Source organism: Erithacus rubecula, assembly GCF_903797595.1.
Source record: "Erithacus rubecula genome assembly, chromosome: 25".
NCBI lineage: Eukaryota > Metazoa > Chordata > Aves > Passeriformes > Muscicapidae > Erithacus > Erithacus rubecula.
In genome coordinates, this window is record NC_136677.1 from 478,914 (window position 1) to 493,506 (window position 14,593).

Here is a 14,593-nt window from a genome sequence, read left to right on the forward strand (position 1 = left end):
TTTTTCATTTGCCCAAACGGGATGGATTTATGGAACCTCAAAGCTGTAAAGCCATCAGGGAGGCACAGGCAGCCAGTGCTGTCTCTGAGGGCTTTGGTGCTGCCTGGTTTGGGAGTCTGAGCAAGTGCTGGGGTCTGCAGGCACAGCATCCCAGGGCTGCACATCCCAGCACCAGTGGCACCAGTCAGGCACACCAGTGCCAGGAGGCCACCCACACTTTCTGAAACGTGGGGTGGGGCAGTGTCACCCTGTGGGCTGCGACTTCCAGGGCTCATCCTTGCTGCTGGCCACTAAAAGCAAATGCATAAGCAAAGAAAAAAGATTTCCCATGAAGTGATCCCGCATCCCTGGGCTCTGAGGAACCTGGGACTGTCAGCTCATGGGCAGCTACCTGAGCTGGCTGACTGTTAAATAGCCAAGCTGTGAGCACAGTATGGTCAATGTGCAGCCTTGGCCCCACTGCAGAGCAGCAATATGTATATTTATATATATACACTGCTCTTTAAAAACGAAACTCATTTGCAGTGACTGGTTTTTAAATACATCAAATCACCAGGAAGCTACGTTGGAATTACCTCCTGAAGTGGGAAGCCATTTAGATTAATAGCAGGAAATTAGCTTGTGTGCCACTCTTGAGTTTCAGGGAGCCCTTTTCAGATTTTTAGGAGCCTTTTTCCTGTAAGTGATCTGTAAATATAACAGCTGACTCACAGAAGTACTGGCCATACAAAGCTGCACTTGGCAGAGGAGCCCTTCAACTTTTCTCTCTCCAGCATTGCTTCTGTAGAGAGTTTTCTTTAAAGGAACTATGTTTTCTCACTGATGAAAAAGGGCAACGTTGCATTTTTTATGAAGCAAAAAAAAAAAAAAAAAAAATTCCTTTTCAGAATAAAATTTGCAACAGTTCCACAATTCTGTTTCTCCCTGCACCTGGGACACTCACAAATGCCACCGGTCAGTGTCAAAACCTGTTGTGAGGCATTTAAATGGGCAGTAAATTATTTCTTGATTTTCCTCATTAAATTTTTATAATGGCTACTAAAGCCCTTTCTTTTAATTTCTGAGGGGATGAACTCCAGATCTGCCACTACTCCTGTCAGAGGAAGGGAACTTTTCCCTGTGCTGCATTTCCCTGGAAATGGTAAATGCTGGGCAGGCAGAGGCGTCCTGCAGCCCAGCCAGGTGCCCTGCAGGACCAGGCACTCTGGATATATTTAGGTTTGTGTGGGCTGCCAGGCTACACCCATATTTTAAGGAAAAGCTGGTTTCTCCCCCATGCCAGGCTCTAAATAAGCAATTAGGGATTCCGTTTCATGGCAGACAGTGCTCTGATGTTTTATTCAACCGCCCCAAGGATGGAGCTGTAAAAGGCATCAGGAACAGATTCACTATTAGCTGCACTTTTAAGTAGGGCATTTCCAAGGGGGAGGGAGGCAGCTGGACTGGCAGAGCTGCTTGGTGGTGGCACTGCAGAGAGCTCTGAGCCCTCTGCTGTGGTGTATGGCAGGCTTTGGCTTCAGCCAAGCAAAACTCATTTTCAGGGACTGAGCACTCTCAGAAAAAGGAACAAGAGTGCGACACAACAGTGTTACCTATTCTTGTACCAAACCTGCTAAGGGCACAATTAAAAACCTACACAGGCCTTCGGGGACGATCTTCCAGCCTGTAAAATAATTTACCTGCTGCATTATGGGCCAAGTATTTTCTTATCACTCTTCGTTTGTGATTGGGGTGTTCTCCTTATTTTAACTTTCACTCCAGGCTTCCTGCTTTGCCAGCTTCAGAGGAGGCTTTTCCAAATGGCTCCAAACCCTGCCTTTCCATAAAAATGAGCAGAAATTCTGCCTGTGCTGAGGCAGCATTACATGGTTCTTGCCTTGCCAGGGGAGTGGGGCAGCTCTGAGCCCCCCATTGCTGGGCAATCACTCTGAGCATTTAAAGCTCTCTGCTTACAACACTGTAAGGGCAGAATTTGGAAAAAAAAACTGGACACAAGGTCAGTGTGTCCAAGGTCATGGAAGCTTGTGCAGGGGGTAAAGATGAGCTGGGCATCTCACCTGAGGGGCTGCACAAAGGCCAGCAGCTCCTGAGGGCCAAGCTCCCTGGGCACTGAGGGGCAGCAGGCACCAGGACATTAAAAACTGTCCCATTGAGCACGGTGGGGAGAGGGGCAGGGAGGAAAACTGCGAGGGCAGGGCAGGAAAAGCGCTTTGTGCCCAGACCGAGTGGCGCAGACACTCCAGGCTCTGACACTCCTGGCTCCAGCGAGCTCTGCCATCCTGCCTGCAGCTCCAACAGGGGAGCTGTGCCCCAGCCCCGGGGCCCCCCGAGCCAGGGGCACAGCGGGAGCAGGGCTGAGCTGGACCCCAGCCGGGCGGGTGCTGCGGGAGCACAAGCCTTCCTGCCGGCCATGACCATGCTGTTATTGGAGCTCTGGCAACGAACAGTGCAGAGAAAGGAGAGAGTGCATCAGAAAATTCACAGTTAGGCTCTCATTTTTCAACAGAAGAGTCAACAAGGTTCGTGCGTTGGGGTCACTCATGCATCGCTGCCGTCAACTGCGCCCCGTGGGACGGGGATGCAGGGCCTTGGCTGCTGCTGGCACATGCACACACACAGGACTCCTTCCCCCCAGTCCTCTAGGATACACTCCAAAACTCTCAATGGCTCAAAACCCTCTTGCCCAGATTGAAGCATTGTGCTGGCTCCACACTGGCCTTACATTCCGTTTTCTTTGCTAGCAAGCTCTTTTTTGGGTTGTTTTTTGTTTTTTTTGTTTTTTTTTTTGTTTTTTTTTTGTTTTTTTTTTGGTTTTTTTTTTGTTGGTTGGTTTATTTTCTTTTTTCTTCCCCCAATTCATTTTAAATCGTTTTTGGAGAAAATCCATTTGGCTGTATTCATGCCCATGCATTTCTAGTCATTCACAGACATGCTCACTCCCATTGGACATCGGAAAGAACAAATGGCCAACATACAGAAACACCTGGTATACTCCATACACACTCCAGCAACACAAGCTTGGAAAGAAACCCAGAGTCTTCACGGGAAAAGCACCCCACAAGGGCAAGCATGGGGGAATTGAGAACAAACTGGCTGGTTTTAAGGCAGGAAAGTTTGTGGCAGCTCGTTTGACAGGGACAGGTTGTCATTTCAGCTGGCCACATCCCTGGCAGCGATCCTCCCCACAGAGGGGAAAGTCCTCTAGTTAAAAACAGGCTTCTTGTGGCTTCCTCAGAACAAAGAAAAAGAAGGAAAAACATCAGGAACTGCTTTAAAAAATGGGGCAAGGGCTTGCCATCAGGCATCTGCCCAGCCTGTCCTCACAGCAGTCAAATACACGCCTGCATTGAGCCCTTCCTGATGCAGAGACACCTAGAAAGGGTGTTGGGAATTGTGCTATCACCAGGGCTACCTGATCTTTTTCAAATTTAGGGATCAACATCTAGCCACAAACATGTAGCTACAAAATCAGCAACGTTGGCTCTTGACATTTAACGCACACAGAGGGAGATTGTCACACAGACAAAACACAAGTGTGCCCGAAGATTTCCCATCTTTATGCCAAGGGGAAAATGCATCCAGGTAGGTAAATTATTTGGGATAAGAAGTGTAACCCCCTCCACTTGATATGGCACATTGCTGCTGAATGATTGCTTCACTCAGTCCTGCCTCTGACCTCACCCAAGGAGAGCCTCGAGGGGAGCAGGCAGGAGAACAAGGGTGCTCTGTGCTAGGGATTTCTGTCAGCAAAAAATCCCCAACTCATCAGAGTTAAAAGAAACTAGAACAGCAAAGTCCAACACGGATTAGCTGCAATTAAAAATTGTCAGAGGGGTCTCGTTCAGTTCTTCAGCTGCAAAGCAAGCTTGTGCCAAAATCGGGATGCTCAGCTCCCAGCCTGCAGCGCGTACGTAGGCTTGCTGGGGAAGGCAGGGAGCTCAGGAAGCTGTCAAGCTGTTAGCTAGACTGCCTGCAGCAGACGAGAAGGGTTACTTTGCTAGACTGCTATGCTGAGAGGAAAGTGTTGCTGTTTGTTTTCCCAGCTCCTTCTGCAGTGTAATAACGCAAACTTCCCTGCCGACCTCGCAGGCGAGCGCTCCTCTGAGGAGCAGCCCAGGATCCCCCGGCCAGAGCTGCTGGCTGCCCTGTCCCAAAAACTAACTCCAAATGCAAAGAAATGTCCAAAAATCTAAAAACCCTAAAAAAGAAAAAAAAAAAAAAAGAAAACTCTTTTTCAAGTGTGAAGTGACTCTCTGTCAGTAGTGGAGAAGCTCTTGGCACTGCCTGGACCTGGATGTCACTTCCATGGGCTCACCGGGCACCAGGATGATCGGCCGGGGAGCTCGCAGCAGAAATGACAAGAGCAGACAGACTTTCCAGCCTTAGAACCCATGTTGTATTTATGAGATGAGTCCACCTGAAACACAGTTTTCCCTTGAAGACTCCAGCTCCATTTTTGGCTTCCCCTTCCCAGGCTTGTCTTGCCACTCAGCAGCGCTGAGAAATAAGATAAACAGGAATGTGATACCAACCGTGAACTGCCGGTTCTGTCGTCGCCGTTGTGTCTACACACGGGAACAGAGGATTGGAGGAAGGGAAGAAACAGGAGGAACAGCATGCAAAAAAAGGGAAAATGGAAAAAATGGAACAGATAATATATGAGCAAGCTTTCAAAGAACATTGCGTGACAAGCAATAATAAAATGAAAGGCAAAAAGCATTTGAAGTGAGTTGCACTGTTTAGAAGACATGCCTCCAGTTCAAAAGCTATGAGCCTGAGGAAAACAGTAAATTTTTCTCTTTTTCCAGGTCCTTGCCAGAACAATTACTGGTGGTTGCAAAGTCTGGGGAACAGGAGACAGGAGAGAACACCGACACCAACGGTTTGGTTGGTGGTGACAAAACAGAAGCTCCAGAGCAGGATGAGGAGCTGGGACTCAGCACATCACTGTTACACACTCAAACACTGCCTCATGGAGCACTCATGGCAGGCAACAGCCTGCTCCTGCCTCTCCTCCAGCTTCCCAGCCACCACCTGCATGATGAACCATTCTTCTCAGCATAATGTGTGTTCTAGAACTGGCAACTGTGGATAAACATTACCAGTCCCTCTGCTGCAGCAGGTACCTGGTTGAACAGTTACAGGTAATTAAAATACCCTGGATGTTCTTTTGCTGGTTAGTCTGAAGCTGACTCTGCTCCACATGGACTAGATCCCACTGGAAATTTCTTGGGGGGCACTGCCTTGCCAATGGAGAGATGCTTTGTCTCTTCCAGGTGTTTCCAACAGGCAGTTTTAACAGACTGCCCCAAATCTGAAGGCTTTTTCTGACAGTTACTTCCTCCACACCAACAGGTCTAAGCCAAATGTAACCACATTACCCAAATGCACTGTTTTATTTAGCTGCTGGAGGATGCTCCCTCTCCCTGGAGGGAGGCATTCCAGGGCAGGGGTCAGTGGCTGGGGCGGGCTGGCTCCTCAGAACGTGTCACTGGAATAAACCCAGGAGCCAAGGGCTGGAGGCAGGCAGTGTTTGAGTGAGTAACAGCGTGAGAGAGCACACAGCAGCCTGGAGCTTGTGCTTTGCAGCAAGGACAGACAACTGACAGCGGCGTCTCCCCTCGGTGACATGCTGGCACACAACCCTGTGTGGGCAGAGGCAGCAGTGGAAAAAGGAGGACCTGGTTCTTGGCAATTTAGCTGAGGACAGCCCAGGGCTGAACTCCTGAAGCAGCAGCAAAGACAAGAATCATACAAGGAATACACAATACTTACAGATACAAGGTCTACATGCTTTAATTATGGAAGCAAAACAAATAAACCCTGCACAGTTTAACAAACTGCACCGAGATTTGCATAACAGATTATCAAGCCGTCATTAGCCTGTTTCCACTGCCAACATAGGCTGTTCTCATCTTGGCAACCAAATCAAAGGCACCCTCAAGGAGGCCAGCCCTTGTTCTCCTGCAGGGGCTCTGGGGGCTGCAGGGGAAACCTTCCAAAGCCACGAGGAGACCAAGAGCAGGGCTTTGCTTTGGTTTTGGGCAGCAATCCCCATTGGTTTTAACCAAGCAAATGGTGGAAGGGGAAATGGTGGTGGAGGTGGGGGGAAAGCCATTATTTAGAAGGGGGTATAAAACTGAGTATTAATTCCTGAGATAGCATCTTGGCATCTATAAATAGTCTCAATTTACTGTCTTCCTGAAATAAAAAAAGTTATGTCAGCTTTTACACTAAATAGAGAATCTGCTGGAAGCAAACTTGTATTGATGTGCTGGAAGAGATTATTAGTGAAGAAACAGTGCAAACTGGACAGTGCATCTCGCTTCCCCGTCCGGGGACAGACCGACAGGTTACACAAAATAAACTTCTCAAGCGCTTGTAAGTGCGAACAAATATCCACGTCAAACAACATGTTGGCTGCAGCTGGAATGACAAAGTTATGATTAGCAAATGGTTTGGATGGTTGCAAGAGGAAACACAGACCGGTTAAAGTTCAGTGAGTTCTGGGGAGTTCTCTGCACTCCAGTGTTCTTTGGGAAGAAGGACTGGGCACACCAGCGCTCCGGAGGGGACCAGCCCGTGTTAAACACGTCGTGTTTCTGCACCAGCACGTGGCAGAGGAGAGAAAATGTGTGCTTTGGTACCATATCAGTGCATTCCTGCACATCTGTGGGTGCCCCAGCCCCTCCTCACCAGGCACACCACCTGGAACTTCAGGCTGGACTGGCTGACTCTGAGGGTGCTTTCCTCAATCCTGGGTAGTGCCACCAGCCTCTGCTTTACTTTCAACAACAGCCACACTCACATGTCAGAGCAGGCACACAGCACTCCAGGGACCAGCCCTCTGCCCCACGCTGACCAACAAGAGCTCTCTGATACACTCCTGACTTAACTAATGCTGACCAAAGCCAAGGAATGGCTCTGCTGCCACAAAAAAGCACTGCTCAGGTCCCAAGCCATCAATATGCAGAGCAGCTACACCATCACCCAACACTGATAGCTATCATTCAAATGGAAAGTGGTGATGAAGAATGGGCTGCTTTACCAGGTGCAGCAAAGCCAAGAGGATGTAGAAATCACATAACCAAACAGACTCAACTCAGCGAGGGATTTTCTATCTTGATATCAAGGCCTCTCTTCCCAAAGCCAATCAGGAAGAGAACTAAACATGCTGTTCAGAAAAAGCAGAACAATTCCAGGGCCTTCCAAAATCTTTGTGTAAAAGCTGCTCAGAGGCCTGGCTTATAGTTACAGAAGGTACCCAAGGGAGCAACCATTGGCCTCTACAAAGCTGCAAATTTTACTTTATTGTGATTTCTGTGTAGCACTGGCCGTAAGAAATAAATATCTGCCAGCAAAGACAGCTCAGATGACACCCAAGCTCTAGGCACTCCCCACCTCATTAGGCAGCTACACAAGGGCACACACACATAAACACACACATATTTATAAAATTACTGCGTGGAGGCAGCTGGGCAACATTTCTCAGAGTTATGAGCTCCACTGCTGAGCCTCCTCGTTCTCTCAAATGGATTCTCTCCAACTCCAAACTGTTTGCAGAGTGTGACAGACCAGCCCCTTTAAACTTGGCCGTAATTAGTCCACAGCCTCAAAGAGAACAAGCACGATGGAGGAATATTAAAACCCCAGCAGCAAACTGGAACTGCCCTGGCTGGATGCTGCAGCTGCAGTGCTGCAGCCTCGCAGAGGTGCTGGGTGCTGGGCTGAGGAGCACACGCAGAACTACAGAGCACATCCACAAAACAGTGGCAAAACACGCTGCTGCCTTTCAGATTTAAAGAGGCTTTAGCAAGTATAGATATCCATTCAATATACTGCTTTTTAAATTGCTTTCTGAACTGAAACCAAAAGCCAATCTGATCCCTGACGCGTGGAGCTCTTATTGTTCCCGATTTTCCAGACTGCTTCACGTGCACTGACCGGGGCGAGCGCGAACTCCTGCAGCCCGAGGGAACAGCAGCAGCTCTGCACACAGACCCTGCTCTGCTGGCCCTTGGGGCTGAGCAAAGGGCTGCAAACCCCTCCTGCATTCCCCTGGAGCCAGCTTCTGTGGGACACCAGCACAGGCGTCACATCCCACAGCAAGGTGGGAGCTGAGGGGTGATGGGGCTCAAATATCAGAGCACAGCGGCACATCCTTCATCTCCTGAACACATCCTTCATCTCCCTGAACACATCCACCATCTCCATGTCCTCTGCATCCCAAAGCCCTGATCTGCTCTGTACAACACTCCAGGTTGGTGCTGAGTGCCCTGTCCAGTTGTGCTGCAATGGGCCCTGGGGACAGCTTGATTAGTGGACCAGATGTTTCACAAAAATCATCACAATCTGTATGGATATTGTGTGTGACCAGAACAAAAACAGTCTGAAATTAGCACAGTGTCTCCAGCCATGCTTTTGCATGCTCCTCCATACAGCTTTGGGAGGATTTGGGTTTGATTTCAAGCTCAGGCTTGCACACACCCCAGGCTTCTGCTCAGAAGGGTGGTGGTTTGTGCATTGCTTATGCTGTGTCACCAAAGGTGAGATAGGTCCTGCCTGCTACTGGCTGGACATGGGACTGAAAGACTGAATTTTATTTCATTTTATTTCCTGCCCCAGGCCTGTCAGCTCTGCCTTTAGCCCCTTTAATGCAGACACATCCTGGATGAAAATGTCAGAAAGGCACAGAATCATCTTTAAATTAACTTGACATTTTACCAGGGACAGACAGCACCTTCAACAGAAAGCAAAAGTTAAATAATAAATAATTTGGGGGAACAAATCCCCGGGCTGCGTCCCTGCACAGCTGAACATGTCACAGCTCGGGAGCAGACTGGGAATGCCGAGAGCAAAGTGGGAGCCCTGGCTGCTCCTGCTGCTGTGCCCAGCTCTCACTGGCAGCCTGGGCATCCCCACACCCCTGGGAAAGCCAGAGAGCCCAGACAGCCAGGCTGAAGCTGCCCACTGTGAGCTGACTGGGGAGCAAATGTCTTTTTGTGATGAAATTCCTTGTCAGCACCTGCAGCAGTCCCAGGCACAAGTGGCTGAGCCATCCCCACGCTGCCTCCTCACCTGCCACAAACCCAGTGCAAGGAAACCTGACAGAAAATCACTGGGGCTGCATTCCCCCTGCCCACTGCTGGGACACGTCCCTGCAGCTGCAGCTTCTCCCACCACCGCTGGAAAGAGAAAAGAACAAACTCCTACTGCGGATAAAGTAACTTTTCTTGTTCTGGGGACGTTTTTTGGCATGTGAAATGCCAAATGTGAAATGCTCTAAAAACACTCTGTTTTTGCTCACAGAGCACACATTTCCATGTGCTATTACTTTTAAAGCTGCTGGGTGTCACAGAGCTGTGCTCACTCAGGAGACAGTGCCTGTCCCCATGGGTGACAGGAGAGCTCCAGCACCGTGTGTCCCTGCTCAAGGGCTGATATTCCAGCTCAGCATCAACTCTCAGCTCCTGCTTTGGAGCTCACTGGCTCCTGCACACCCCCAAGACAAAGAAAATCCTTGAAATCCTGAGCCTCAGGAGGAACTCAGAGCTGTTTGCACAGGATGGGCTCGGTGCCTCCCACGTGCATTCACTGAGGGGGCTGGAGGACCTCTGGGAATTGCCAAGTGAAAACCACAGCCTGCAATGTTACATCCCCTGAAATACACACACACACACATACACCCACACCTGCTACTCCAAGGGATCAGTGGGATTTAAAATATGCTCTAAAGGGGCATTCCAGGAGGGCATGGGGAGCCCCCAGCCCGCTGCTGATGCTGCTGCAAAGGATGGAGAGCACTGCAACTGCAGAGTCAGCAGCATCTGCTGCAGGGCTGGCACCACCAGCAACCTGCACCTGTCACCCCCAAAAGCAAGAGACCTGTGCCATTCCACCTGTGGAGAAAGTGTGGGAAATGCAAACGTGCAGCTGTGGATGCTGCTGTGGATCCTGGGAGGCTGGGACAGGCAGAGAGAACCTGGGACAGGCAAGAGAACACTGGGACAGGCAGAGAAAACCTGGGACAGGCAGGAAAACCTGGGACAGGCAGAGAGAACCTGGGACAGGCAAGAGAACACTGGGACAGGCAGAGAAAACCTGGGACAGGCAGGAAAACCTGGGACAGGCAAGAAAACACTGGTACAGGCAGAGAGAACCTGGTACAGGCAGAGAGAACCTGGGACAGGCAGAGAGAACCTGGGACAGGCAGCAGGAGCTCTGCACCTGCCCTGAGGTGAGGGCTGGGCTGTGATTAAGGACCTTCATTTCCCAGCAAACAACAGCTGCCCAAGCCCAGCATCTCAAGGAACAAGTTCAGGGTAATTCAAATGATGCTGTTTGCTCTGCTGTATCGTATTGTACATCTTAATGAAGAAAGCCACAAGGACAATTTAACTGATAAAAAAGGGCTCGGCAGCGATAAGGGCTCAAACACCAAAGGATGGCTGGAATATCAATGCTGCTGGAGGATACATGGAAAAGATCAAGCTGTCACACAGGAAATCTTTTCAAGCACCTACACTAAAGTGACAGAGGGAAAGCTCTAAAGGTCGTGGTGTCTGGAAACTTTACCACTGCTCAGCTTGTCCTTCGCTGGAGAAAGCATCAGGTCAGCTTTCCAAGAGCTCCCCCAGAAACGCCCTGAACCAATAAATCAAAAGGACAACTCCAAGGGCAGAATTTCCTAGGGTCACCTGCTAGAAACTGCTTCAGTGCAGCCTCTGTCCCCATGTTTTATTCAATTAAAGCAAGACAATTGTTTTTCAGAACTACTCCATGTTCCAGGGGACATGAACTAGGTCAGGGTTATACTAAAAGTAGGGGGAGAAAAGCAAAATAAAATAGATTTCAAGCCCACCTCATCCTAAGGATTGGATTCCACTGGGCTGGCTCCAGATGCCTGGACTGCCAGCAGCTCAGAGAACCCTGCTGGCTCCCACCTCTCCTCTGCCAGGGGAAGAACGCTGGAACATTTGGGTGAGAAAGGGAATTAAGGTATCAGGTGTCTCTCAAGGCTTTGAAAAGTGTTCCAACACTGCTGTGTAATTCTAGAGATTATGTTAATTTGACCTAATTTTTTTCCAGCCACAAAGTTTCTTAACTACTGAAGGCAGAAGCTGGTGTGGCCCCACGCTCCTGAGCATGACTGGAGAGCAGACACACGCCTCTGCACGGCTGCTCTGGGTGGGAAAAGCACACTGAACTCATGGGCAGAGCATGGTAAGATGCATGTCAGGAAGGCTCAGTGCCAGGGAGGAAAATAATAATTTCTCTTATCAGCATCAGCAAATCTTCTTCCGACAAATCGCGAGCAGGAACTGCTGGAATCAGGGAGCAATATCACATTTTCATTACTTTTCCAGCTTCCTCAGCAGCTCAAAGCCAACACAGAAAAGCATAAAAAAGGCAATGGAGACCCACTGGGCTCTGCCACCAGAGTCTGAGATCCTCCACCCCTGCAAACAAATGAGAGAGCAATGCTGGACAGCCACATGCTCCTTACCCCAGGGACCTCTGCCAGGGACACAGCCACTTCCAACTGCAATCACCACCTCCCTCTCCTTCTTATTTTTCATATAAAAAAGCTGGAAAACTACATTTTGGAAAGCCCAAAGGCTACTGAGCATCCACAGACAAGCACTCACAGCAGGACAGCAACCAACCAAACTGCTATTTACTGGGAAGAACCAAGCGCTGCTGTGGAGCTGGCACAGCAGGTGAGGACAGCACAGGCTGTGGAAAGCAGTGCTGGGGCAACCCCTAAAACCACAGGCTGACAACAAGCCAGCTCCCAGGAAAAGGACACTCATTAAGGTTTGCAGGCACCACGATTAACTGAAGGGGTTTCCCAGCACCAAGGGAAACACTGTTCTGAAATCCACGGAAAGCAACGACCAGCAATTACCGTCTGAGAGAGAAACCTGAGAGCACGTCCAGGTACAGCCCGTGGGACACAGGGGCCAACAGCTCTGAGGGAGGCTTGGAGAAAGCTTCAAACCTCCTCTGAAACGGAAGCAGGTTAGGTCCAGGAGTGAAAACCACGGATCCCCAGCGCGTGCCAGAGCCGGGGAGCACCTGCAGGAGGAAGAGGAGCACGGCGAGGGCTGGCAGGGCGAGGGCTGGTGGCCACTGGCAGTGGCAAGGCACGTTGGCAGGGAGGCTCCACGGCGTGGCCCTGCCAGCTGGGGGGCAAAAACCTCGAGAGGAAAAGAAGCCCCGGGCAGGGTGGTGAGAGTCAGCTGAGCGGCGTCGTGAAAGCAAATAAAACGTGAAGGCATTTACACAAGGGGTGCTTTACAGCAACAGTCAATGTTGTGCCATTAGCTATTCAATGGTCCATCCTCACCTGCCATTTGTCACCTCTGCCTCAAAAAAATAACAAACCAAAAATAAAAAAAAAACCCAAAAAACAAAAAACCCACAAAAAGCAGCAAGCAAAAGCAAAAGCGGCGGTTGGAATAGGAAAGGTCAGAGAAATGACAATGCGAATGGTTACAAATAAATCAAAGGGTTTTCCTGATGAGTCAGGTCTGCGAGGAGGTATGAGGATGTGTCAGAGAGGTGTCATGATCTTGCTGGTTGTTTTTATTCATCTTTTCTCACAAGACATGGAAAATCTCACGAGCTGAAGGGTAGCTCCTCAAGAAGGGGCCTGTGGATGGCATTCACTCAATAAAAACAACTGGTGGAATTCCCTTTTCTGGGAGAGCGAGGGAGAAGCTCATCACAGAGAAAGACCAACACCTGGGCACGAGAAAAGGCACCTGAGCCACACTGGGTGAACTGAACGGCCAAAGACCAAACCTTCCATGGATTGCTCAGAAATTGCCAGTGACAGGATGCAGCTGGAAGGACTGCCTGTGCTAAGGGAGCAGCCTGCCTTTGGAGTGCCCAGTGCTGGCCACCAGCAACTGAATGAATCACTCCTCCTGCCATGGCAATTCCCACGTTTCACAACACCCACAGCAAGGACTGTCCAACACTGAGCTGCAGGACCAGGGCTCGTGCTGTGGGTGGGTGTGTTCCAGGGAAAAAAAATAAAAAATACTGCAAGTGACTGGTTTGTTGTTTTTCCCCAGGCTTCATGCTCTGCTTATATACATAAAAGACAATAAACATTCAGGACATTTCCAATGGTTATGAAGGTACCATACCTGTGATGGTGGTAGGGATGGTGGTGGTAGTGGTGGTGGTTGTTGTGGGAGGAGGGATAGTTGTGGGGGGATCTGGATAAAATATAAAAAGGAAAATAATAAAAAAGCAAATTAAGAAAAAAAACAAGCAGAACACAACAGCGGTCAATCGTGATCAGAGGAAAACAAGGATGCTAAGAAGCAGTGCAGGGGTTGGGGGCCTGTCCTGGCTGAACCCAGGGGGGAGCCCAGAGCTGCAGGGACAGGGGCCAGATCCTCTGCCCAGTGCAGCTGGAGAACCTGGCCCCAGCCTCTCCCCCCTTTCTGCCTTCTACAGTGAAAAAAATAAACAAAACCCAGCACAAATTAGTCAATGAGAGAGAGAAATGGAATGGGAGAGGCATAAGGAAAATAAACTGCACGCTTTCCACAACAAAAAGACCAGTTTGCACATACAAGGAGAGACACAGTGGTGCTTTGGTGGCTGGCTGGGGACACATTTGCAAACCCAGGCAGGAAGGTTGTGTGAGGGGCCCTGCTGTGCTTCACAGCCTGAGCACTAACAGCACATGGACAGATCTCACTGTCTTCCCAGGGCCCTGAACCTCACTGCTCTTCCTCTATAAACACACGGCAGCAGGATGTTAAAAACGACTTCAAAGGTGGTGAGCAAACAGAGAAACGACAACATCAATATCAATTGCTGAATATCAATTTCCAGGTATGAGGAATTCCACCAAGATCTTTTAATTAAAAAAAAAAGTCAATATTTTTCTGACAGTTTCAGTTGCACACTCTTGTTTTTTGCTACTAGGGCATCGTTAATGAGAAGTTTCTCTCTGTGACCATTTCTCAGATGGACTGGACCTGTTGAGATTCAAACCCTGCTGCTCATCACGGGATTGATGTTACACACAGGGACACATCCTTATCAAAACTATCGGGCAGGAGAAGGTAGATATGAGAAGATGTAAAAGAAAAAATATGTATCAATGCCCAGATGATCAAACTGAATGCGCTAAGTAGTCAGAAAGACTTTGAACTAGGGATTCATTCGGCAATAATAGAGCACGAAACCTTTCATGGGCTTTTGATTTTAGGTTTCCTCCGTAGCACGTCAGCTGCTCCTCACTAACACATCTGCTACTCTTTTATCTCTGAGCAAGCTCCCTTGGATCCCCTAATTAAGATATCTGAACTTTAATTATATACTGCACCTTTATTATATTCCACCCAACTTCCCAAGAGTTAAGGAACGTCACCTCGTAGCTGGCTGTGCTGTGAGCAGTCACTGCCTCCTCTCCATCCCAAGGATCTCAGACCCTGTGCTCCCCTCTGGCTCTTGACACACCCATCTCCCAGGAGCAGTGGGGACCCTCCCAGATGAGGGGAAGGGTCCCACACTCACAGCCTGGGACTGGCTGTGTCATGGGCTCTTCCTCCATAAAAACAACAAA

At 49.3% G+C, this 14,593-nt stretch overlaps 1 protein-coding gene across 16 annotated transcripts in view; it reads right to left on the reverse strand.

The window, feature by feature from the left end:
• CADM1 (cell adhesion molecule 1) overlaps nucleotides 1–14,593 on the reverse strand; it is a 128,168-nt gene that overhangs the window by 11,391 nt on the left and 102,184 nt on the right. For 7 of the 16 annotated variants that reach the window (XM_079326768.1, XM_079326761.1, XM_079326773.1 and 4 more), the window contains exons 8-9: nucleotides 13,158–13,229; nucleotides 4,533–4,565 (exon numbers count right to left, since the gene is read on the reverse strand). The exons of 2 other annotated variants lie outside the window; for them this stretch is intronic. In XM_079326768.1, coding sequence (XP_079182894.1) covers nucleotides 4,533–4,565; nucleotides 13,158–13,229 — 105 coding nt within the window. The remainder of the gene's footprint in view (nucleotides 1–4,532; nucleotides 4,566–13,157; nucleotides 13,230–14,593) is intronic. 7 more of the 16 variants (XM_079326762.1, XM_079326772.1, XM_079326766.1 and 4 more) reach the window with 2 other exon arrangements.